The sequence below is a fragment of the Lepidochelys kempii genome, chromosome 8, assembly GCF_965140285.1.
Source record: "Lepidochelys kempii isolate rLepKem1 chromosome 8, rLepKem1.hap1, whole genome shotgun sequence".
Taxonomy (NCBI): domain Eukaryota; kingdom Metazoa; phylum Chordata; order Testudines; family Cheloniidae; genus Lepidochelys; species Lepidochelys kempii.
Window position 1 is genome coordinate 55,730,869 of NC_136387.1, and position 27,362 is coordinate 55,758,230.

The 27,362-nt window shown below is 45.0% G+C and overlaps 1 protein-coding gene across 1 annotated transcript in view; it reads right to left on the reverse strand.

Moving 5' to 3' along the window:
- The window catches only part of NIBAN1 (niban apoptosis regulator 1), a 127,584-nt gene that overhangs the window by 11,337 nt on the left and 88,885 nt on the right, over positions 1-27,362 (reverse strand). The window contains exons 6-10 of the mRNA XM_073356667.2: positions 15,592-15,707; positions 2,213-2,317; positions 1,963-2,125; positions 726-913; positions 281-442 (exon numbers count right to left, since the gene is read on the reverse strand). Coding sequence (XP_073212768.1) covers positions 281-442; positions 726-913; positions 1,963-2,125; positions 2,213-2,317; positions 15,592-15,707 — 734 coding nt within the window. The remainder of the gene's footprint in view (positions 1-280; positions 443-725; positions 914-1,962; positions 2,126-2,212; positions 2,318-15,591; positions 15,708-27,362) is intronic.

Below are 27,362 nucleotides of genomic sequence, written 5' to 3' on the forward strand. Positions count from 1 at the left end.
GAATCTGAGACACTAAGATTTCAGAAATTCAAAGGTTAGATGAAGAGATGATCAACCTTTAGCTCCTAACTACTGTGTCTTTAAAAGGAATAAACACTGATTTAAAGATGATGCGCCCCTGTCAGATGTGATATTCCTGGATTTTGTCATCTCTATTTTCATTCTAGTCTATTCACCATTCTGTGCATGTGCATAGCTCCCTATCAAGACTACTTTGAAGCAGAGCAGATGGGCAAACCTAACCTGTTCTTCCAAAGCGGAAAAATGGATTTTACACTACCTCCTGCATGAAGTTCTGTGTCCTCTTAACCACAAAATCAACATGGTAGAATTTGAAGCGGTTCTTGAGGTCCTGGAGTGGTTCCTGGAGGAGATGAACTTTCAGATAGCAAGGTTCCATTTTCACAGAGTTGAATGGCAGGTTCATCAGCTGCTCCAAATTCTGCATCCCAGTGGGGGAAAAAAATATTTTACAAAGAAAACAATCTGAGATGGATTCTTAATATAGAAATTTAGTGATGGTCACACAACTGATTGTAGCGAATCATTATTCAATTTATTGTACTCCGTGTGTCTTTGAATCAGATGACTATTTAACTGAGAAAAAACAGGAATTTATACCTATTGGTCTGCAGAGCCAATATAACTATTGTCAATTAAGATCTATATAGAGAATTTTTATAACATGTGAGAGCGTAAAAAAGGACCCAAACTTCTTTTCTTACTTCCTTCAGCTTTGTGGCATCATTTGTCTTCTGGAAGTCCTGGCAGATCTCATTAACTTCTTTTTCAAAGAGCAAACGGACTTCACTGAATCCAGAGCTTACTGGGCCCATGAGCTCTTCCAATATGGAAGGCAAAAATGGCTGGATATTCTCCATGCAGCACTTCTCAGCAGGCTCGGAGACTGTTGCTGAGGTATTAAAGAATCAGACAGACATGTTTTAGGCCACCAGGTGGTGGACTGAAGAATCTAAATGAAAGGGCTACAGACTGCTAGAATGAGTTCTAGCAGAATACTTTCCCCAGAGCCATTTATGACACTTGTCCTCCTCAAACATGACTTGGGTAAGGAAGGGAAGAGTTTGTGGAGTTTAAATTGTCATTTAAAGATATTTTTTCCTTCCTGCCAAATTATAGTGGATTGGCCGCATTGTGAGTGAAGAAGAAATATAGGCGGGTATTGACAAACACTGGGATGTCTGTAAATAGCATGGTCATTGTGATCTAAGGTACACTGTATTACATGTTAATTCAACAGGGAACTTTACATGGCAAGGAAAACAACCTACACTCCCTTGAACAAAAATATTTAGTGCCCTAAAAAGAAATGCTCCAAGTTTTTTTAAAATAACTGCCCAAATCTTCATCTATTACTTGTCACCTATGGTTTCTAGAAAGAGTGCTTCAGCAATATATGCTAATGTTTTGTCTACTTTTTATGTTAATTTACATATCTGTTACAAAACTATAATCACATCATACGAGTTTTAAATCATTCAATAAGACATTTGTTTTAAGTATGCTTCAGCACCATAGACATTTATCGCTTAATCAAAAGTTCCACTGTGGAGCATGTAAGCCATATTCTGCTTTCGGTTGTGCTTGTGTAACCTATATCTTCATCACATAATGCACGTGAAACTGAAAGCAGAATTAGCCATTCTAATCAAAATTTTCAAAAGTGGCCGGTGATTTGGGTTGCCTCCACTTCCAGGAATCCAGGTTGAAGTACTTGGCCCCTGACATTGAGAAGGGCTAAGCAGTCACAATTCCCACTGAAGCCTGTAGAAGCTGCAGGTGCTCAGCACTTTCTGTAAATCAGAGTCTCGAGTCGGGCATGCAAACCAGCGGTCACTTGATAATTCAAGCATCTGAGGGCAATGGGTAATTCTGAAGAACAGCGCCAGAACAGTGAGATATGGGGAGAGGGTGTTGTGTTTTGTTTTTATCCCCACTAACCTTTGATTTTTCCAGCTAAATAGTTCTTTGAATTCAAAATCTGATCCATGTCTGAACGAATGGTTCCTTCTAGATTCTTTGTAAGATCTTTACATTCTTCCTTCAAGGTGTTTAATCCTTCTGAAACCTGCTCCTGGACCAGGTTGTATGTTTCTTCCACAATCTAAAAACAAAAAATAAAAGTATGTCTGGACTAGCACACTGGACAATTGCTATGCAAGACAAGAGCTGTGCAAAGGACAGTACTTACAGCAAACCAAACCCTCTTCCTATCATTCCTCTTTCCTTTCATTTTAGGCAGGATCATGGTCTGAAGGTTAGGCAGGAGCTCCTCCATCACAAGGTTGCTCAAGATCTACAAGGTTTAAAAAAAAAAAAAAAACACAACCAGAATGACATTTTCAGTCCTCACCCTTCTGTTGAACACTGCACTTGTGCTACATTTTCAAATGTGGGTATCCTCAAATATTACATAACTCTTTTGCTATCCCAGGTAGCCAAGACATCTTCTCACAATACAGTTTTCACAATGTGAAGATTAATTGATTGCATTCAAACTGAGAGACCATTTTTGGCACTTCAGTTATACTTGTGGGAGGGGGGGTGGGGGAAATGGGACCTTTATGCTTTCTTGATGCATTTGCTATTGACAGTAGTAAGAGACAAGAAATGTGACTGTGTGGGCCATGGATCTATTGAAATACTACAGATCACGATTCTCTTTCCTAAAACTTACTATGTGGTTTTAAAGATAAAAGGCTGGCTCCTCTGCTGTGGCAAGTCACTGGAGCGACTGTGATTTACATCAACTGAAGACCTGGACTAAAATATTTACAAGATGAAAAGTGGTGAGTTTTGATAAGGGTTCAGAATGGAAGCCTTGGATCTCATGTTGCCATTGCCCCAAGCTGTCTGCATTCTCACCCACTGCTAGCTGTCCTGCCGGGGTCACTTTTTAAACAATTCTACAGAATTACTGGCTGAAGGTTGCACCTAAGGCTGGATAGCCCTACTAAAAAGTGTTTCGAAGGGATGCTGGACCCAACAAAAGAAGATATAAATACACCAATGTGGGGAATCCGAGGACTGTTTTTGGTGAGCATTATCTCAGCAAGTCAAAATGGAGGAAGAACTGGTATGTGAGCAGGATGTAAATGGAAACAGAGTCCACAAACTCAGTCTAATCTTGGAATAAGTTAATGCTACCCCAATGCTTACACTATCAATAAGGATTTATTTTTCCAGGGACTCACAGCATAGACCATAAAAAAAAAAACAGTAACTTCAGGCTGAGACTTGAGAGAATAACAGCCACTCCAAAATTGGATTTTATGGAGGAAGAACTCATACATTTAAGGTCATGATGATAATTAATACCATTATGAGCTGGGTGAAACCTTGCTATGGGTTAGGTTAAAACCCCAGTGAGGTTGATATGTTAACTGAAGGGTGAGTTCACACCTAACTTTAAACATAAGCCCTACCTAAGAGAAAAAGGGGTGAGAGACCCTGCCTGGGAGCTTTTGGGCTGAGTATTGCTTTGGATAGATGTGTGGGAGTGTGAGAGAACACAGAGATACTGAGGTCACAGACAAGAACAGAGAAAGAGGGAGAAGCAAAGAGGCAAGATAAGCCAAGCAGGAGCCTGTGAGCACAGTGTGACCCTGGAAAAAGCTAGACAGCGAGCATTTGGGTCTGGTATTAGCCCAAAGAGGCTATCTGGTGTTTGGTATTAGCCCAAAGAGGCTTCAGGGCAGTAAGCTAAGAAACTGTTCCTTTTGTTCTTGGTTCCTCCTGCATTCACAGATACAGGACTTCATACATTCTTTATAAATAAACAAAACTGCACCAAAGAAATACCTATCACAAATTTCTACTTCCAGCTGGACCATCCCAGGGCCCCAAACCTTGACTAATGGGTCCGGTCAAAAAGAGGCAACAATATGATGAAATAGCAGTAGCTGCAAATTTCCATGCTGTGCTTGAACTTAGAACCAGAAATTTAAAGATTTCCCTTTCCCCACCCTTTCCAACCCCCACAACTACAATGTTTTTCTAAGGATTTTAACTTTTAAGTTACTGATCTGTTCTTCTCAGCCTTAACTCCATCTTCATAAGGTCTTTGTCTGGGAATTTTGTTATTTACCAAACGTGCTAGATGGTTTACAGATACATACGAAAACATGTTGTTTGCTGCCACAAGTATCTTACAATCTAAATACTACAGTCAGATTCAACTATGCTGAACCAAGTACCTATCAGAAAATAACTGATCTAAGAAAAGGTCCTGCAAGGTCATCCAGAAGCGTGCACTAATGCACACAAAACTGGGATGTCATGATCAAATAGGCAGTAACAATCTTCATAGTGACCAAACATACACTGATCAATGTGAATTTTAAAGGTATGTAAAAGTTACCTTTTTAAGAAATGTTCGATTGAATTTATATTTCTTTAATAAAAGGTATATTTTAGGGGGCCCCAAAAAAAGAACGGTTACTCACCTTCTTATGACTGTTGTTCTTCGAGATGTGTTGCTCATAATTAGGTGTGTGCATGCCGCATGCACAGTCATCGGAAAGTTTTTTCCCTTAGCAGCACCCGTCGGGTCGGGTGCACTATATATGACCCTGCAGACACGGTGCCTCCTCAGTTCCTTCTTGCCGGTTACTCCGACAGAGGGGAAGGCGGGTGGGTTTGGAATGGATAGGAGCAACAGGTCTTGAAGAACAATAGTTACAAGAAGGTGAATAACCGTTGTCTCTTCTTTGAGTGATTCCTCATATCGATTCCAGGTAGGTGACTCCCAAGCCTTACTTAGGCAGTGGGGTCGGAGTTATGGAATCGCTCATTGGAGCGCTTCTCTGCCGAAAGCTGCATCATCTCTAGCATGTTGGACGATGGCGTAATGAGAGGTGAACGTATGCATTGAGGATCAAGTCGCTGCCCTGCAGATTTCTTGGATCAGGACCTGGGCCAGGAATGCTGCCGATGAAGCCTGTACCCTTGTGGAGTGTGCTGTAAGTGTCGGGGCTGGGATTTTGGCCAACTCGGATGCAGAATGTGATCCAGGAAGATATTCTTTGCGATGATACCGGGAGTCCTTTCATCCAGTCAGCCACCGCTACGAATAGCTGGTTCGACTTTCTGAAAGTTTTAGTGCGTTTGATGTAGAAGGCCAGCACCCACCTAACAACCAGAGTGTGCAGCCTCTGCTTGTGGTAACTGGCATGAGGCTTAGGATAGAAAATGTGCAGGTATAGGTCTTGACTCGTATGAAAATTGACACAACCTTAGGAAGAAAGGCTGAGTGAGGCCTAAACTGCACCTTATCCTTGTGGAAGACGGTGTAAGATGGGTCAGAGGTGAGGGCCTTTAACTCAGACACCCTCCTTGCTGAGGTAATGGTGACCAGAAAAGCTACCTTGTATGATAGAGACAGAAGGGAGCAAGTCACTAGCGGTTCAAATGGGGGTCCTCATTAGTTTGGAGAGGACCAAGTTAAGGTCCTATGCAGGGACTGGCTGTCTAATCTGGGGATGGAAGCGTTCCAGGCCCTTGAGAAAATGTCCCACCATGGGGTTGGCAAATACGGAGCGTCCAGATACTCCTGGGTGGAAGGCCGAGATAGTAAAGAGGTGAACCTTGATGGATGACACTGCCAGGCCTTGTTGTTATAGGTGTAGGAGGTACTCTAGGATGAGTGGTATAGGCACCTGGAGTGGAGGTGTAGATCGCTGGGCACACCAGCAAGTGAACCTTTTCCACTTAGCAAGATAAGTGGCCCTGGTGGGTGGTTTCCTGCTGCCAAGCAGGACCTCCCTTACAGGTTCCAAGCAGAGAAGTTCCATGGGATTTAACCATGAAGCTTCCAAGCCAGGAGATGGAGGGACTTGAGGTCTGGGTGGAGCAGGTGACTATGGTCCTGAGTGATCAGGTCAGGGTGGAATGGCAATGGAATTGGGGAGCCCATTGACGGTTCTAGGAGCGTGGTGTACCAGTGCTGTCGAGGCCACGCTGGGGCCTACCAGGATTACCTTTGCTCTGTCCCTGCAGACCTTGTGCACAGGAGGGAATGGGGGAAAGGCATACAACAGGCAGCCTCCCCAGGGTAGCAGAAACATGTCTGTGATGGAGCCCGGGCTGTGATTCTGGAAGGAGCAGAACATTGGGCACGTCCTATTGCTGTGGGTGGCAAACACATCAACCTGGAGAAACCCCCACCTTTGGAAGATGGAGTATATGACATCTGGACAGACGGACCACTCGTGATTGCGGAACGATCTGCTGAGGTGGTCTGCCAGGTTGTTCTGAGCCCCTGGGAGATAAGGTAGTTCCAGGTGAATGAAGTAGGCTATGCAGAACTCCCAGAGCCTGAGGGCTTCTCGACACAGAGGGGAGGAATGGGCTCCACCCTGCTTGTTGATGTAAAACATGGCAGTGGTGTTATCTGTCCTTATTGCCACGCACTGGCCTTACAGCTGGGCCCAAAAAGTTTGGCATGGTAGGCGTACCACCCTGAGCTCCTTGACGTTGATATGAAGGGAGAGCTCATCCAGAGACCATAGGTCCTGTGTTTGTTGATCTCCCAAATGCGCACCCCCAACCCAGTAGTGATGTATCCGTTACCAGGGACGAGGAGGGCTCGGGGCTGTTGAAGGGGACTCCGTCGCACACCATCTTGAGGGTCGAGCCACCATTCAAGGAACTCGAGTACGTGCTCTGGTACTGTCACTACTAAGTCCAGGTTATCACGTCCCGGGCAATAGGCCAACGCAAGCCACGCTTGCAGGGGTCTGAGCCTCAGCCTGACATGCCAGACCACATAAGTGCAGGCTGCCACGTGGCAAAGGAGATATAGGTAACCCCCTGCAGTAGTGGTCGGGAATCACCTGAGGCCTTGAATGATGTTTGACATGGCTTGGAATTGTGTGTCTGGCAAAAACACTCTTGCCTGCACCGAGTCCAGCACTGCTCTGATGAACTCTATTCTCTGGGTCAGAGACAAGGTTGACTTGTTCACATTGAGGAGCAGGCCCAGTCTCTCAAATGTGGATCTGACAAACTGGATCTGAGATTCCACCTGCTCCCTAGTGCACCCCTTGAGTAGCCAGTCATCGAGGTCGGGGTGTACCTGCATCTGTCTGTTGCGAAGGAAGATGCTACAACTGACACGCACTTGGTGAAAACTCGGGTGGCTGTCAGACCAAATAGGAGGACCATGAACTGATAGTTTTGTGGTCGACCACAAAACTTAGAAAGTCTGTGCGTGGGGCAAATGGCTATATGAAAGTACACATCTTTCATGTTGAGGGTGGCGTACCAGTCTCCCAAATCCAGGGAAGGGATAATCGTGCTCAGGGAGACCATACGGAACTTCAACTTCACCGTGAATTCATTGAGTCCTCATAGGTCTAGAATGGGTCTGAGACCCCCTTTGTCTTGGGGATTAGGAAATAACGGGAATAGAATCCCTTTCCCCATAGCTCCTGAGGAATCTCCTTCACCACTCCTATGGTGAGGAGCAACTGCACCTCCTGGATAAGGAGCTGCTCGTGAGAAGGGTCCCTGAAGAGGGACAGGGAAGGGGGGTGGGAGGGACAGAAGGAGCAGAATTGGAGAGTAACCCACCCCTGCCGTGTGAAGAACCCAGCACTGTCTGATGTTATTTGGAACCAAGCACGGTAGAAGTGGGATAGACTGTTCAGAAAACATGGGGAAGGATCTGGTGCTGAGACAGGTGCTCCGTCCTCGGGCACACCTTCAAAACGACTGCTTTGAGCCTGACGAAGGTTTAGTTGAGCCCTGGTCCTGCCCAGACAGAGGATGGGGGGGGGGGTGGGTTTGCACTAGCCATTTCTGCCCCAGCGTCTGTAGGGATCCTGCCTCAGCCAAGGAGGATATGACCGCTGTTGCTATGGTTAGGGCTTAAAGGGCTTTTTTTGGGTTGCCGGGGTGTGCACACCCAAGGATTTCATTGTAGCCCTGGAATCCTTTAGGCTATGCAGCCTGGAGTCTGTCTGTTCAGCAAACAGACCAACCCCATCGAAAGGCAGGTCCTGCATAGTTTGTTGAACCTTGGGCGGAAGCCCCAAGGCCTGCAGCAGTGAGCTACACCTCATGGTGATTCCTGAGGACAAGGTGTGCGCTACCGAGTCCACAGCGTCCAGTGCGGCCTGTAAAGAGGTCCATGCCACTGCCTTGCCCTCTTTGATAATAGCCCCAAACTCCTCTTTGGGCTTTGCTGGTATCAATTCCTTAAACTTCAGCATCACATTCCAGGAGTTGAAGTTGTATCTACTCAAGATTGCCTGCTGATTAGCAATCCTAAATTGTAAGCCTCCTGTGGAGTATACTTTGTGTCCGAATAAATCCAGGCACTTGGCGTCCTTGGACTTAGGTGCTGGAGCTTGCTGTCCCTGCCTCTTCTTCTCATCCACTTCAGCCACCACTGGGGAACAGGGCTGCGAGTGTGTGAAGAGGTATTCAGAGGCATTCAGTAGGGATGAAATATTTCCTCTCCACTGCCTTGGCAGTGGGAGGGACGGAGGCTGGAGTCTTTGCATTGGCCTGGATAGTTTTGATGAGTGATGGGACCATCTAGGGTGGCTCTTTCAGTGCCAGGATATCCATCATGGGGTCCTCGGACTCTACCACCTCTTCGACCTGCAGGTTCATATTTCATGACACCCTGCATAGGAGTTCCTGGTGGGCCTGGCTATCTATAGGGGGAGGCCTGGAGGTGGAGGTGCCAGCCACAGCCTTGTCCAGGGAGGAAGACGAGGAGGCTAGACGGTAAACTGGGTCCTCCTGACCACCCTGGTCCTCTGGTACCTTTTGTCCTGCCTCTAATCCAGGGTCAGCCACCCCAAGGTCAGGCTCAGGAACAGGGGTGGGTTCCGGAGAAGGTGGTAGGACTGGTAACTCCTCCGCACCCCTCAGGGTGGGACGACTGGCTGCTGCCTCTGGTGGTGCCTCGCCTCGGACACCACCGAACGGTAACCACTGGACTGGGTGCCCTGGGCCTGGTGGTATGCCAAAGGGGTCCAAAATGGCCACTGCGCTGGCATCTGCCACTGTGCGGGCCAGGGTGCCACACCTATGTCTAGTCTGCCCCATGCCGACTTGCATTGGGCCTGCTCCAAATATTTAGACCCCATCTCCGGGCCCAAAGACGGGGACCTAGACTGCGAGGGCAAGAGTGGTGCCGAGCGCTGTTGGGCCAGGGAGCAGTGCCGCAAGGCTGGGGAGCGGTGCTGCGAGCAGGGTCTGCGCGATGACACGGAACCATCCCGAGATGGACTGCGGCGGGAACAGGACCTGTTGCACAACAGCGATCGACACTGCAAACAGGAGCGCTGGCAGGACCTGGAGCGGTGGGACTGGTGCCGTGAATGCGATCAGTGCCGCGAGTCTGATCGGCGCCGAGACTCCAAGCGGTATTTCGTCTCTGGTGGTGGTGCCGACGGGAAGAGCACTGCAGGTTTTCTCCGGGACGGTGCCACACGCTGTGGCATCAGAGGCTTGGCGCGAAGGGCCAGGGACCATGGTGCCGTCATGTCTATGAGGTCTCTCGTGGCCTCTGATATGTCTGGGGTGGAAGGCTGTTGTACCTCCTCCACCACCTGACACGGTGAGTCCAATTCACCTGGCTCAGCGGTCCCCCTTGCAGAACTGAAGTCGACAGTGCCTGCGCTGAAGTTTTTGGCACTGGGTGCTCCTCCCTGGGATGCACCCCATTGGCCAGTTCTGAGGAGGTGGGTCCTGAAGTCGTGGAACCACTTCTCCCTTGTTTCCGGTGCCATTTCTAACCCGGGGTATGGAACCAGTGCGGAATTGTCTCTGACTGTTTCCGCACCGGAGAGCGGCGGTGTTGCAGGTCTCGTCCACAGTCCTTCCATGGTGCTGTCTCCGTGACTAATGCCAGGGCACTACATACCGATGCACTTGGTGCCGGGTCCTGCAGCATCATTGCTGGTTGTGGTCTAAGTACCACCTCCATAAGGAGCTGCTTCAGTCTAAAATCCTGCTCCTTTTTTGTTCTTGGGCGAAACCCTTTGCAAATCCTGCACTTATCTGCCTGATGCTTTTCTCCCAGACACTTTAAGCAAGTGTCATGGGGGTTGCCCACTGGCATAGGCTTTTTGGAGGACTTGCAGGGTTTGAACCCCTGGGACTTAAGCATGCCCTGAATCCCCAGGGAGAGTGCGGTCAGGTTGGAGGGGAACCCCCCACTACCAACAGCGAACTATTAACACAACACTAACTAAACTGACTAAGGAAGACAAACACTAAAGTAGATAGAAGCTAGGGAAACATGGAGAGCTTGCTGAGCAAGACGCCACAGTTCCAACGACTATCACTGGTGGTAAGAAGGAACTGAGGAGCTGCTGGGTCAGCAGGGTCATATACAGAGCACTATGGAGGCGCAACTCCAGAGGGTTCCACAGCTGACCTGATAGGTGCTGCTAGGGGAAAAACTTTCTGACAACGGTGCTTGCAGCGCACGCACACCTAATTGGAATCAATATGAGCAATCGCTCGAAGACCAATAATTGATTTAACTTTTATAAAAACAATGAGCTTCATTCACCACTGTATGACTCCAGTTTACACTGGTGTATCATTGATTAGTGGAGTTACATCAGTGTAAAACCAGAGTAGCACAGTAGCGAATCAAGCCTAATAGGTAGACCTACAGCAACTCAAGCTTTTACTGCCACAGCCCTCAACCCAGGACCCCACAAAGTATTCCTTTACCTTTTGTATTTGTCATGCTTTTTTAATACTTAAGCAGACAATTTTGTACTGTCAACAATCCCATTTATCTTTATAAAATGATGTAAGCAACAAAACAAAAACGTAACCAGGGAATTTTAAGGGTGCACAAGAATATTTCATATGTCAGTGGGAGATGTTGAGTATTTGTTTTACTGTATACATAGGCTTGGCAGAACTGATCTTTTTTAAAAAAAAATTTTCAACAGATATTGATGTTCATTTTTAAGCATCTGTATAGACTTTTATTGATTTAAATTTTCACAGTCGCAGGTAATTATGGGAGGAGGATCAGACAATTATTTAATGACAGAAATGCTGAGATTAAAAAGTTAAAGTTTTATAACTTTTAAAACACATATTGTCAACATCATGTCAAAACACACACAGTAAATATCCTTAAATCAAACTCTAGTAAGCTCTCAAGCAGCATTTTTCTTACTTTGCCTATCTGTACATTTTGATGATCATTGATGGAAGTATTTTTTTGTCAGTTTGTGCACATATGGAGAAATCAGTATTTATAAACTGTGGCAAGGCACCCCTTCTGCCTCGCCAGACTTAGCGCTCCCTCCTCTGGCAGGGACAGGGCCTGGGGTAAATCAGCCCCCCACTCTGGAGCGTGTGTGTCTTCCCTCTTTGGGGTTTCTCGGAGCCTTCTTGGTAGGCCTCAGGGCAGGCCTGAGGAGTGCTCCTCTGCCAAACAAAGGGAAAAAGTCTATAACGCCCCAAAACAAAAGGGGAATACCTTTCCCTGGCCCCCTCACTGGGGCAGGTGTTGTCCTGTCGCTGGCTCCGGGTGTCAGTCCTTCCTCTAAACAGGCACTGAGTTTTGGGTGTCTCCCCTATGGGGAGGAGCGCAGTCTCTCACACTGGAGAAACCTTTCTCCCTGCTGCCTCCAGCCTTGCAGCAGTTTCTCTCTCTCTCTCTCACCAGGAGCAAGATTTTAACAGGTTTCAGGCAGCCCTTAATTGGACTCAGGTGTCCCTAACTGACCTGAAGTAACCCCTTCCCAGCTTTTAGGGAAAAGGGCCTTAAGCAGTCTAGGGCTAACATACCTGTTTTCCCAGACCCTCCTGCAGCCGTTGGGCCTGACTTTGTCACATAACATTTACTGATAAAAATCTATTCCTTCCAAGCCTATGTACATATATTGCAATACCTAAGCAGAACAGGATAAGTTAAGGACAGCTTCAGTCAATACTGGCAATACTGTGTGTCATAACAAGTAATCAGGATGAACGTATTAACTAGCATTCTGCAGTTTTTTGTTTTTTAAAGAGCAACAAACTTCTAGTCCGGTTGTTCCAAACCATTCACCTAGCTTGGACATTTGCCTAAAAGAATTATTATACTTGGTCAAAGCATTTACTTTGAGAACATCCTATTAAAAACTCAAAGCATTTACTTTGAGTTTTTAATAGGATGTTGGGGTGGAGGGAGCATGGGATCTCCAAGAAATACTCTAAGAATTTAAGCCCTACTTATATATTTTCATCCAGTTTCCACATCTTCCACAGTTTTCCAAGGCAGACTATCAGAATTATTCTGGTTAGCGAGGACAAAACCCTGAATCACAAATTCTTCAATGGACCCCTACATTTTCCCTATGAGTAGCATGATTTTCAAGGGTGATGAACACGCAGCAGCTGGCACTAAAGAGAGCTGCTGAAAGCTCAGCATTTCTAGGGGAAAAAAATAATCAGGGGCCAGATTCTCTCTTAGTTATACTGAAATATATCTGGAATAATGCCAGTGAACTCATTGGAGTTATGCAACTCACAGCAGTGTTCCAAGCCATTTATTTTAGATGCCCAAGTATGGACTTAGGAGCCTAAATTTAGCCATCCATTTTAAGTGCTGTATGAGGCAGAACATTGGCTTGTTCCAGTGTGGTTGTTGCTATGCAGTGCTCTGTTTCAGCCATTTGTCACAGTAACTGCAGTATCTACTAGTTTATCCACCCAAGACTAAAAGCTTCTTCCTGAAGGAGGGGAAAAGCATACTAAAGAGATTCTCCAAGAGTTGCAGGTACCTGGTGTTCCATTCTCCCCTGGTGGGGAACGGGTGTTTGGAGCATTGCAGAGGGGCAAAGAAAAGATTTTCAAACCCCAGAGACTAAGGAGTCTTGCGGAAATCTGACACCAACCTTACACATCCTGGAGGTGGGCCTGCTCCTCTGTGCTGTTCTCTAGGCTCCCCTCTCCACCATTAGAATGGCAGTGGTGTTATTGGGTCCCTTCGCTGCAACTTAAGCCCTAGGTTCCAATCCCACATCCAGTGCACATTTTGGAAAGGGGACAATAGTGATGCCTTCCATGTGAATTTCTGCCCAGAGAGGAACACAATGTGTAAAGTGGCAGATCCTCACCTTCATCTCTTCCCTGGAACTTGCAATACTCAAGACACAGTAGGGTCTTGCAGCAGAGCTTCTGCAGGCTCCTGGGAAGCTGACCATGCTTCTAAACTGGTGCTCCTACTTCTGTTGGTTTCAGGGCTTATTCCAACCCTTGCTCTTCTGTGCATACTTTGCCATGGAGCGGGGTGGCTGGCACCAAGTAGTAGACCTGAAATTTCTTTTAGGCTTTTGATTCTTAGGCTAGTCATTTATGTCACAATAATTTGGAAATACAGGCGCTCTCTCTACTCCCTGGATATTACATTAAAGCATTTTTAATATAAAATTGTAGACAATGAGATGCAAAGACCTATAGAAAGTTTTGGAACCAGTCAAACTCTGCAGTCCTTATTTACTGCCACTGTTAACAATGGCATCTTTTCCTGAGTAAAGGATATCAGGATTTGGCCCACCAGTAGTTTTACCGAGCTAGGGCTATGGCAAGCCCAGTGGGAGCTGGCGCTATGCTCAGAACCAAAACAGAAGTTTAGGATAATAGGTGGAGAGCTGGGGGAGATGGTGGAGGGTGAGAGCACTTTCCAGCTCATTACAGGCTGTAAACATAAACTTGTTTTCCCCAAATATCCTTTATTGCTCAACAAATTAAACTTACATAAATGGGTAAAAAAAAAATTTCCTTATCCTCATTTCAAAATAAAATTTGTATATATTTTGCAACACATTTTTTTTATGATTACAGGTATTATTAGGCTTGGCAGAGTTTGATTTTAAAAAATAATAATTCTGACAGATATCAACATTTATTTTTCAGCATTTTCCTCTTTTTATCTATTTAATTTTTCACAATTGTGGAAAACTATGGCGGTGGGATTTGGGCAATAATTATTTAATGAGAGTACATGTTGAGATTCAAAAAGCTGAAGCTATATAACTGTTAGAACACAACATCACACATCAAAATAAACGAAGTAAATATCCTTAAATCAAACTCTTGTAAGTTTTCAAGCAGTATTTTCTTACCTTGCCTATCTGTAAATTTTTATTCTTATTGCTGGAAATATTTTTTCAGTTTACAGTGAAATTGACATTGACCAATAAAAATCTAATCCTTCCAATCCTAAGTATTACTATTGGCTGCTGTGGTATTTCACTCAGCTGTTGCACTGTTTTTTATATTATATATCTAAGCCCCTTTTCAAACACCTCCTAATGGCCCAACTGTAGAAGTTGTTACCAGCTTGCAAACGGCTTCTTCTGATGGTAAATCACCCATTTTGAAAACACCCACTCTACAGTATGGAAAGAAACAGGTGCAATTCAAGGTTCACTGAGCAATAGCAACTGAAAACCTCCTAGTAGGCATCTCCCTGGGGAATTTTTAATTAACCACATAATATTTAATTTCCTGCAATCTAGACAGCGCATTTTAAAAATTTCAGCACCATAAAATATATTGCGTGACAGCATGAACCTCTGTAGGGGCATCTGGAGGCACTAGACAGAAGGCGATTGGAAACTAGTATAGTTATTAATGTAACCAGTACCAACAGGGAAAATAAAGTATTTTACCTGCAAAACCACTACAATGGGAAGGGACAGAAACAGAGCCCAATCCTGCAAACACTTGATACAGGCCTTGTTACACTGGTGGCAGCATGTAGAGTTCACGTAGCTACATACAGCAGTGAAAAGCAGGCTGTGTCCACACTGCAGCGTATAGCTACACACAGCAGTGAAAGGCTCTGGCAGAAAGAAGGCAGCAGGGAAAGGCTCCGGCACTTCCCTGAAGCAAGGAAAGGCTCTGCTGCTGGAGGGAAAGGTTCCAGCAGCAAGATCCTACACGTCTAAAAATAGCAATTCATATGTGAGATGCACAGCTTGGGCACATAGAGAGCTGAGTAGGGTATATACAGCTGTAGAGAGCAGTTTAGGGTTCTGACCTGATGTATCTTTACTTGCCAAAGCAGTGCCTCACTGTCTACATGGCTATTTACACCTGTGCTAGGGTGATGTGCAGTGTATGTCAGCCGCTGTAAGTGTAGACATAGCCAATGAGTAGGCGTTTACTACTCTTAGTCCCACTGACTTCAGTGAAACTACTCACAACACTAACACTATGCTCCCCAGATCTTGCAAAGGCTTACACAGGTGCTTAACTATATGCACAGCAAGTAGTCCTGTGGGATTGCTCACAGTGCATAAAGTTAAAACACCAGCATAAGTCTTTGCAGGATTTGGGCCCTATGCACATTGACTGGCATTAGCAGGATTGGGCTCTCATTTTGTAACTACATTGCCAACTATTTTCACTTGCAGTGGAAATTCATAGCATGGAACACTGAATAAATTTGGTGTACATGTGTCTGTTTACAGATATAAATATCTTGGATATTTTTTTACTCAAGGTTTCCTTCACACAACTTTCATTTTCTCACTACCTCCACCATGCTCAAACACCACCATGGACAAAGAAAGGGAGATTCTGTTGTACCTGAATTTCATTGCCAGTTATCATTTTCCAAGACCCATAGTGGCCTTTCTCCTGACGGAAGAACTGGATGGCTTCTAAAAATGCCTGCACTTCAAATGTGGTCTGCTTGAGGAAATCTAAAGAAAAAAGAAATAACAAAATTAATTGACTGGTAAAAGAGTGCTGAGTGTTTTTAAAGATTCTTTCTGATTCTATTTTATATGTTTCTACTCAAGCTCTAATTTCTGAATGCTCTGGCACAATCTTCTTTCAAGCCTTGTCTAGACTAGAATTTAGAGGTGTGATGTTAGCTCTTACACACTAACACACTTAAAAAGTCTAGTGTACACAAGACACACTGCTATTCATGCGTGTTAAGACTGACAACCATCTTAACGTTTTGAGAGCAGTGTGCCTTGTCTACACTAGACTTTTTAAGTGTGTTAGTATGCAAGAGCTAATATGTGCTAACATTACACTCTTCATTATGTTAGGTAACACATGCTAACTTTAACATACCTTTTATCCTAGGCAGAGTAGTTAGGAGTTTGTCAAGATAATTTTTCCTATACGTATTGTAACAATGAAATGGGCAAATTAGATAATTAAGGACCTCCTTTTTTCATGCATTACCTGCAAAGACTATTTTTATACAACTAGTCTATTATTCAAGGTTATTTGCTGAACACTTTATACAGACATATCCTGTCAGGTAACTATCCATTGCCACTATTGCTTACACCTGCAGTTCATGGCCACCCTGGCCTCCATATATTGCTACATGAGAAGGAGTCCTGGGGAGGTTCTAGTGTGCAAAAGGGGGCTGCGGTATGGACAAGGTTGAGAGTTTGGAGTATTTGCTCTTTGTAAACTGTAGATGACCAGTCACAGAGTGCAAGTTACATCACATGCTATTGTCTCTGCTCTCTGTCCAACCCCACAAAGCACTTTCAAGATAGCTGCAATGAACTGTTCTGTCATGAATACATCAGCTACTTTGGTCCATTGGCTGTTCCCCTCACATGGGAGATGCAAATAGAGTAGCAGCCATATAGTGGGTGTATTTTCTCCAAGACCCATGGGAAATATTCCATCTTCTCTAGCCCTGGAGAAATTCCATAGCACAATCCAACTGCTTGAGCTCTGTGCTTGGATAGGGGTATGGGCCTAAGACAGCACTTTGCCAAGATTCTTTGAGAACCAAAAGAGCTGTGGCCTTCCCAATGGATAAGTACCACTTCTGTGAGGATTACCATCTTGAGGAGATTATGAAGTTGCATTACTTAGTTCCCCCTTTTCAAGACAGGATACTTTCAGCATAAATAGTTCTAATCCTAATGTGCACACAGGGGGATGGGAGACGTGAATAAGAGGAAGGGGAAGAATGTTTATTCCACTGGAATTAGTTTTGCTAGGTTTTTTTTAAGACATTAATATTTATAAATAAGCTTTATGAGGAAGGCTGGGGAATGAATACATGAGTCTTGTCTGTAAAATCTCTTATATGAACGTATGCTACTTTTCATCTGTGTAGGAAAATTCTATGGATTAGTGGGGGCTCTGCACATGCACCAAGGGCAGACCTCATAGCTCATACAAATAAGCTGGAAAAAAAGAAACAACCTAAGAATTTTTTTAAAATGAAACCAGAGTTAAGCTATGACACTTAAAAGGTCCCCAAAATCAATAGATTCACAGCAAAGGTCCTTATAGACCCTGAAGCGTCTCTCTGGGTTGAAGCCATTCCATGAGAGCAAGCTCTTTTCTCCTGTTGCTGCATCTTAAGCATAGGAATAAGCTAACCAGTTTGGAGAAGACTGCCCAGAACTGGAATGGAACTATTTTTGAGTGTTGAAAACATTTGGTTAACATTTCCCATTGCTTTTTCTCACTTTCACATTGCCTCTTCACTCCTCATTTTCATCCAAGGTTGGAGAATGAAAGTGCTGATCAGCTATGAGAACGAGACTGTTCTTGCACTATTTCCAGCCCCGTTTTGCACACTGTTGTGAGGGGGCATGGCCTCCTTCCGAGACTGACAGGGCGGGACGGCCACGGACCACTACACAGACAATAAAGTTCAGACAGACAGCTAAGTTTTTGGATGCCAATCTAAACTAAACATGAACTCAAACATCTGGGGTTGGCAATCCCCTTGTAGTAATACACAGTCATGTCTGTACAGTGCCTAGCACAACAGGGCCATGAACCTTGGCATTACTACATTATAAACAATAATAATACTTTGAGATCTTGTATCAAAGTCACTATGGAAGAGCAAACTTCCAACTGTTAAGTTTACACTCAGCAAAGCTGAGGAGAGGGTGTGGGGAAAGTGTTTAAGCTATCTTTCCACATCTGTGAACCTGAGCCATATACAGCCTGAAACCCTGGCATAATGAAGAACAGCCCTAAGCTGCTCTAAATTACATCACCAGCAGCAAATCTGGTGGGGCACGCTGCACTGTGCCCACATCGGAGATGCCAGCTCTCTGTCCCCTACACCAAGATGGGGAGCAGAGAGTATAGAACCAGCTGTGCCAACACTGTGCAACCTAATGGCTTTACTCATTCAAACCGTTCACGGAAAGTAACAGGAGTTGTACATGGGTAAGTTCTACATGCTTTAGCTCTAGTTAGTAAAGCCTCACAATACCACTGAGAGATAGTAGGGAAGTATTATCCCTATTTTCCAATTAGTCTGGGCCTAGAAAGGTCAAGCAACTTGGCCACGGTCATACAGTGGGTCAGTATCAGAAATGGTAATAGACTCCAGGGTTCCCCAGACTTCCCCAGACCTGTGCTTCCCTCTATATAATTCACTAATCATGACTGCAACAAACTACATGAACTTTAACAAAGTCCCAGTCAGGATTCCAACCATTTCTCTGTTTCCACAATCTTGGCTTAAAACACTTTTTGTCACAGCTTACCCACCGAGACATTAAAACTGTAGGGTAAACAATACATTTCATACAATTAATTCTATTTTGTTGGCTGAAAAATTAAGCATGTGTCAGACCCACAAGCTTTTTTTAGTATAAAAATTAATCATTTTGACCACAAGGGGGCCAGACTGTGTTGCTGCTTGTACTTTGAAGGGATTTGGCTAGAGGAAGTCAGAACTGTAATTGTTGCAACCCTGGGATTCTGACTCACATGTTTTCATTTTTAACAGCTGTACTCATTCCCAACCAAAAGGGAAAAAGGGATGGGCCAAAGAGATGGTACTTGGATGGTGCGGATGTGACAACAAGCTAGTGGTGATGGGACTCTGCTCTCTAGAATTTATAGTTGTCATTTCCTAACTTAACAAGAAAATTTATAGCCTCTGTCCAGAGGTCTCTCTGACCCCAGAGAAAAAGAGGAAGGTGGGATGGTTGGGGGGAAAACATACCAATTCAATCAGGAAACATATATAAAGCAACAACCACGATACTATCGCAATCATGCTGTCCTTTGTGTACCAGGCAGTAGAGGAGTAGAATGCGATTGCACCAGCCCTATGAAAAGCTGCATAGAGTACAGGGAAAGGCAGTGCTATTATGCACCTTTGGGGCTTGATTCTCCAGGGCCTTGCACTTCATGCAGTCATTTACACCTGTGCAGATTGTGTGCAACCTCTACCATTCTGATTCAGTGCAGTTTTACATTCACTTTGCACTGGTGTGAGTGACTGCTCAAAGTGAAAGGCACTGGGGAACCAGGACTTGTGTGGGCTGTACTGTGCAAAATCCAGAGTGAAGCACACAGGCCCCAGATGCTGTCAGAAAATGGGGCATTGTCTGAGAAGCTGGAGGCGTGGTCAAGCTCAGAAGGAGCTGCACTATGACTCCCACGATTTCAGCAAGGGGCCCATGCTCATGCACTTGTCTGTGGGCAAGTGTGCTTAGGCTAGATTGCTGAAAACATCATCACAGAATCATAGAATCGAAGGCCTGGAAGGGACCAGGAGAAGTCATCTACTCCATTCCCCTGCATCCATGGTAGGACTAAATATTATCTAGACCATCCCTGACAGGTGTTTATCTAACCTGCTCTTAAAAATCCCCAATGATGAAGATTTCACAACTTCCCTGGGCAATTTATTACAGTGCTTAACCACTCTGATAGTTAGGAAGTTTTTCCTAATGTCCATCCTAAACCATATTTGCTGCAAATTAAGCCCATTGCTTCTTGTCCCATCCTCAGGGGTTAAGGAGAATGATTTTTCTCCCTCCTCCTTGTAACAACCTTTTATGTCAGGGACAGGCAAAGTTTTTGGCCTGAGGGCCACATCGGGTTTCTGAAATTGTATGAGGGGCTGGTTAGGGGAGGCTGTGCCTCCCCAAACAGCCAGGCGTGGCCCGGCCCCTGCCCCATATCCAACTCCCCCTGCTTCTTGCCCCTTGACAGCCCCCCCGGGACTCCTGCCCCATCCAACCCCCCCTGTTCCCTGACGCCCCCCCCCCGGAACCCATGCCCCATCCATCCCTCCCTCCCTCCCTGTCCCCTGACTGCCCCCCGCCGCCCCATCCAACCCCTCCTCTCATTCCTGACTTCCCCCGCCCCAGGACCCCTTCCCCCATTTAACCCCCCCTTTCCCTGCCCTCCGACCACCCCGACCACTATCCACACCCCCGCCCCCTGACTACCACCCCGAACTCCCCTGCCCTCTATCCAACTCCCTCTGCTCTCCGCCCCCTTACCGTGCTGCCTGGAGCGCCAGAGGCTGGCAGCACCACAGCTGCGCCACCCAAGGCGCCAGGACAGGCATCCGTGCTGCCTGGCTGGAGCCAGCCATGTCACTGCACAGCACAGCACAGAGCACCGGGTGAGGCCACAGCTCTGCAGCTGCACTGCCCAGCAACACCTTGCAGCCCCGCCACCCAGAGCATTGTGCTGGCGGCGCAGTGAGCTGAGGCTGCGGGGGAGTGGGAACAGCAGGGGAGGGGCCGGAGACTAGCCTCCCAATCCAGGAGCTCAGGGGCTGGACAGGAGGGTCCCACGGGCCGGATGTGGCCCACGGGCCGTAGTTTGCTCACCTCTGTTTTATGTACTTGAAAACTGTTACCATGTCCCCCCTCAGTCATCTCTTCTCCAGAGTAAACAAATCCAATTTTTGCAATGTTCCCTCATAGGTCATGTTTTCTAGACCTTTAATCATTTTTGTTGCTCTTCTCTGGACTATCTCTAATTTGTCCACATCTTTCCTGAAATGTGGCACCCAGAACTGGACATAATACTCCAGTTGAGGCTTCATCTGCCCGGAGTAGAGCGAAAGAATTACTTCTTTTGTCTTGTCTACAACACTCCTGCTAATACATCCCAGAATGATATTTGCTTTTTTTGCAACACTGTTGACTCATATTTAGCTTGTGATCCACTATGACTAAGGCTGTGTGTCTGTCATGGAAGTCATGGATGCTGTGACTTTTCATGACTTCTGCAGTGGCTGGTTCTGGCTCAGGGGGTACCTGAGCTGGGCAGCTCTTAGGCCAGCAGCAGCAGCAGTTTGGGTGTGTGGGAGGAGGCGCAGGGGGTTGGGAAAGGGCAGCGCTTACCTCAGGGGGAGGGGGCTCCCCGGCTCCCACCAGCAGGTCCCTGCAGCTCCTAGGCGGACGGACCAGGGGGCTCCGTGCGCTGCCCACACCCACAGGCACCTCCCCTGCAGTTCCCACTGGCTGTGGTTCCCAGCCAATGGGAGATGTGAACCCAGCACTTGTGGTGGGAGCAGCATGCAGAGCCCCCCTGGCTGCCCCTCCCCCTAGAAGCTGCAGGGACCTGTTGATCAGATCCAGGTAGGGAGCCTCCCAGCCCCGCTAACCCTCCCCAGCAACAGCATGGGTCCCAGGCTGTGTGCTGCCGCCCACACCCACCACCACCAGCGGGGTTCCCAGGCTGCACGCTGCCACCCCGCCAGCATCTGCAGGGGTCCCAGGCCACCACCCCCAGCATCTGCAGAGCCCCCCACCAACTCCCCCAGAGCACCTGCGGCCCCCCGGCCCAAGTTTTAGTTAGAGGTATTGTCATAAATATAAAGGGAAGGGTAAACCCCTTTGAAATCCCTCCTGGCCAGGGGAAAGCTCCTCTCACCTGTAAAGGGTTAAGAAGCTAAAGGTAACCTCGCTGGCACCTGACCAAAATGACCAATGAGGAGACAAGATACTTTCAAAAGCTGGGAGGAGGGAGAGAAACAAAGGGTCTGTGTGTCTGTCTATATGCTGGTTTCTGCTGGGGATAGACCAGGAATGGAGTCTTAGAACTTTTAGTAAGTAATCTAGCTAGGTATGTGTTAGATTATGATTTCTTTAAATGGCTGAGAAAAGAATTGTGCTGAATAGAATAACTATTTCTGTCTGTGTATCTTTTTTGTAACTTAAGGTTTTGCCTAGAGGGGTTCTCTATGTTTTTGAATCTAATGACCCTGTAAGATATCTACCATCCTGATTTTACGGGGGGGATTTCTTTATTTCTATTTACTTCTATTTTTATTAAAAGTCTTCTTGTAAGAAAACTGAATGCTTTTTCATTGTTCTCAGATCCAAGGGTTTGGGTCTGTGGTCACCTATGCAAATTGGTGAGGCTTTTTATCCAACATTTCCCAGGAAAGGGGGGGGTGCAAGTGTTGGGAGGATTGTTCATTGTTCTTAAGATCCAAGGGTCTGGGTCTGTAGTCACCTAGGCAAATTGGTGAGGCTTTTTACCAAACCTTGTCCAGGAAGTGGGGTGCAAGGTTTTGGGAAGTATTTTGGGGGGAAAGACACGTCCAAACAGCTCTTCCCCAGTAACCAGTATTAGTTTGGTGGTGGTAGCGGCCAATCCAAGGACAACGGGTGGAATATTTTGTACCTTGAGGAAGTTTTGACCTAAGCTGGTAAAGATAAGCTTAGGAGGTTTTTCATGCAGGTCCCCACATCTGTACTCTAGAGTTCAGAGTGGGGGAGGAACCTTGACAGGTATATAGTAAAAGTAATGGACAGGTCATGGGTTGTGAATTTTTGTTTATTGCCAGTGACCTGTGCATGACTTTTACTAAAAATACCTGTGACTAGAATTTAGCCTTAACCATGATCCCCAGATCCCTTTCTGCAGTACTCCTTCCTATGTAATAATTTCCCCTTTTGTATGTGTGCAACTGATTGTTCCTTCCTAAGGGGAGTACTTTTCATTTGTCCTTATTGAACTTTATCCTATTCAGACTATTTCTCCAGTTTGTCCAGATCATTTTGAAATTTAATCCTATAATCCAAAGCACTTGCAACCCCTCCCCGCATAGTATCATCCGCAAACTTTATAAGTGTACTCTCTATGCCATTATCTAAATCACTGATGAAGATATTGAACAGAACTGGACCCAGAACTGATTCCTACGGGACCCCACTCAATATACCCTTCCAGCTTGACTGTGAACCAGTAATAACTACTCTCTTGGAATGGTTTTCCAACCAGTTATGCACCCACCTGATAGGTAGCTCCACTTAGGTTGTATTTCCCTAGTTTGTTTATGAGACTGTCGTACGAGACAGTATCAAAAGCCCTACTAAAGTCAAGATGTACCACATCTACCGCTTCCCCCATCCTCAAAGCTTGTTATCCTGTCAAAGAAAGCTATTAGGTTGGTTTGACATGGTTTGTTTTTGACAAATCCATGCTGACTGTTACTTATCACCTTATTATCTTCTAGGTGTTTGCAAATTGATTGCTTAATTATTTGCTCTATTATTTTTCCAGGTACTGAATTAAGCTGACTAGTGTGTAATTCCCCAAGTTGTCCTTATTTCCCTTTTTACAGATGGGCACTATGTTAATACTTCCATATTTCACAGTGGTGCTGGGAAGATAAATTCATTAATCACTGTGATGTACTCAGATACTCTGGTGATAAGGGCCATATAAGTATCCAGACAGATACTGCAAATCTGACTAAGGACTTTTCTACACTTGGAAATTAACCAAACTAGCAATTCTAGAATGATTAATATAGTGTCCTCTTATTACAGATTAAGCTATATTCGGGGGGGGAAACCCTTTAATTGCAGAATATGTGTCCACATTGAGGCCTATACTGAAATAATAATTTCAGAATAATTAGTCCGTAATAGCTATTTCAGTAAATTTCCAAGTATAGACAAACCCTGATTCTTAGTAGCCATTGCAGATGGAAGTGCTTGCTAATGGTACTTTTCCTTCTATAAACTGAACCTGAAAGCAATTCATTAGCACTTTAGCTGCTACAAAGCTCTTTTTCAAGGGATGGAAAGCCATCTGTAACCAATATGACTCCTCCTATTTCTCCTGCAACGTGCATGTCTCACAAAGCCATTTTTGAGTTCATTCAAAGCATCAGATAGGTGTGTGCAATGAGTCTTATATCTGGTGAACAGAACGAGCTTCCAATGTAAATCCCACTGAGAACTCTGAAGAGAGATTCACAAACTCAACCCTAAATTCATCAAAATAGTACATGGGGGATTAGCCAGAGGACACCCATTAATATTGGGAACTGCATGCCTGAATCCTTTGGTACTCCATTATAAATGTAGGGGTACACATATATTAGTGAAAATACTGACAAACTTTTCTGAGCAACCCGTGGGCCTGACTATCAAAGGTGATAAGCTTCCATCCATAGCTCCCACTGACTTTAGTTGAAAATGGGGATACTAAGTATGTCTAAAAATCAGGTCCCTGTAGGTGTCATAACAATTCAGTTCAAACTGCTTCTATTTATGTGTATATTGTAACGGATTATATGCTCACAGTTTTGGTTCTGTGGCTATTCTTCAGAGGCAAACTGCTCAGACAAGCATTGGTGTTTTGATTTGCTTAGATGCTGGTTTTCTTAAACAGGAATTACAGAAATGCAGTCATCTCTGAAACAAAGCGTGGCTCCTATTTTACACTACCTAATACTACACCAGTTTAGAACAAGTGAATAATTCTATATCCAGTTTAAACTACCGGACAGTGTCTTTCTGAGGGTATGTCTACATTGTGAAGTTGTCAAAAAAAATTTTGCCTTTCATGGGTACATAAAAGGCCCCCCCAAGAAAAACAAAAGTTTTGCCGACACAAGTGGCAGTGTGCATGCGGCTCCTGCCAATAAAGCAAATGCCGCTCGCAAGGCTGGAAGTATTTTGTCGGCAAAAGTGCCGACAAAGTACCAACAAAGAGCGTTTACAAACGCTGACTTTAGCGACAAGACTGTGTCGATACAGCCTTGTCGCTAAAAGCTGCGTGGTGTAGACAAGCCCTGAGTGATTAGTATGAATATAAGGCCATTCCAGGCTAAGTCAGTGCACCAACAAAGCTGCCTTTAACCTGGTTATAAGACAACACAGCAATGCAAGTAGGAGTTTGAAGAATGCCAATGTATTTTTGGCAATTTATCAAATGTAATGGCAACAACTAAGTTCTCAATATAACTATCCGCAGAACTCACTCTTCATTCTGTACTCGTGTGCAGCTGCATGGAAAAACCTATGTTTGGGGAGGTGAATGAAACTCTTAAGGGACTAGAAGTGTTTCCTCAGCTCTTGCCAGGACTTTGATTAAATGTGATAACCAGACAGTCATATATTTCCACCTAGCCAAATATATTAAGCAGTTTCGTCTACTGAGACTAAAAAGTTTTGTGGCTTTGTTTTGGATCTTCATTCATTCTGCAGTGCTGAGCCTCACTGAGACTCATGCCCTTTGGAAGCATCGTTACTTTGCTAAACTGTACAGCTAGTCAAGCATTGTATTCAGGATACTTTGGGATGTGTGAAAGCTGAACAGGTCATTCATCAAAACAAACAGACCATTCCTTTTCTAATACTGTAAATGCTATTGTCCAATATGGAAAAGAAAGACCCCCCCCCCAGGTTGCTCTTCCTTACAACAGAAATTTAATATAATAATAAATAAAAATTATAATTAATAAAGACTTTACACTTCTAGTACTTTTTGCTTGAGGATCTCAAACTGCTTTACAAATGTTAGCTAAATCTCTAAGGAAAGTTTTTTAAAAAAAAGTTAACTGACAGAGAAACAGGCCCAGAGAAGTTAGGTGACATGCCTGAGAATAGGTAGGAGTCCAAAACTCTGCTTCCCATGGGGGTAGTCTGCTTCAGCCCAGTGCATGGATGATAGGCAGGACACAGAACCATTTAAGAGACCATTAAGCTAGGCAAACAGCCTACTATAAAGGAGTCAACAACCTAAGGCCACTACACACAGGTGAGCATGTTTGGGTCCAATCATCAAATAGCAATGGCAAAAGGCAACAGTCCAAGCTGCAGTAGGACACAGGTCATGCAAGGCAGCTACAGACTCAGGACAGTGGTGGAGACAAAACCAAAGAGTAGACGCAGACAGCTGGCACACATGGAGCCAAGGCCACGGGACAGCTAAACATGTGGAGCCAAGGCCAGGACCCGGCGAACATAGAGCTTCTGCCCTCAGTGTGCCTGATGTAAAAGAGTCAGAAGAAACAAGGTATATGAGCAATACAGAGCATCAACAGGACACTGTTGTGATACAAAGGCCCATTAGTGGTTCACTACTCTGTGTCAACAATTCGTCAGGCCTGAAATGCTCGTTACATCCACCTCATTATGGTTATAATCTGTATCTTAAAGGGGTCATGTAATATGCTACTGGAAAACTAATAACTCACTGATCATTAATATTCTCGTGTGATGTATGTACATGGTATGTAGTAAGAATTATGGAAATATGCTGGAATTAGGCCTAAAGTGTGTTTAAGCAAGGCATGTCAGGGGAGTTGGTAAACAGGTCTGCCCTAGACAAAGGAATGTGTATTTGCTTCTCTGACCAGTCTGGTCATCAGGCCAAGCCAATGAAGGTCCATTTGTATATTAGGTGAACAAACCTATCAAGCTAAGAAGCAGGGGAGGAGACAGCTTCCAGCAGCGAAGAGAAAATGTATCTGAGCTATAAGGACAAGGAGTTTGAACCTTCGGTGATAAGCAACTGAAAGAATTGATTGTATATATTACTGTTTTATAAAAGTTTGCGTGAGGTGTTTTATGAAAGCCTCTGACACACTGGTGATTAATAGAATAGTGAAATGTATGTATTTGAACTTTATAAGGAATTATGGATACTCATTGATATTAGGCTTTACAGTCTGTGTCTGAACAAAGGGAAAGCAGGACTCTCTCAAAGAGGATTAAACATCACAGCTATTTACCTGTCTCCTGGGTAAATTTAGCATGATGAAATCAAAACAATGGAAGCTCCATTTACACACAGTGGGATGGGAGGCCCACAGAAAGGGAAAAACAGTATGAGGTCATCCTGCCTCTTCAAACAAAGTCAATGAACTTTGCAAGATATAAGCAAAGACAGAAGCCATCTTTGACATCCATCACTACATCCACACAGACAGACACAAGGGAACAGAGCTCTTGCATGCTGAAAAAGATGGGTCCCACAACAAAGGGATGGGACGGGACTGAAGTCTCTGGGAACAGAATATAGGTGAGAAACCGGCTTAGGTGAAGATGTTTCACCTACGAAGACAGGGGAAGCCTGCATCTTGTGTTTCTGTGGAAGGTCCTGACTGAGGGAAAGTCAGCCATGTCTGGGAAGAAGGAAGTTTGGTGAGTGAAACCATCTTGAACAAAGCCTGTACCTTGCTAGATTAAGTTTTAGACTTTTAGATGCATGTTTCCCCTTTTATTTGCTTGTAACCCTTTCTAACTTTATTCCTTTTTCTTGGCATCACTTATTCTATGTTCTATTGTTAATAAATTTGTTTTATTTTTACTATAAACCAATTAAGTGCTGCATTTGAAGGGAAG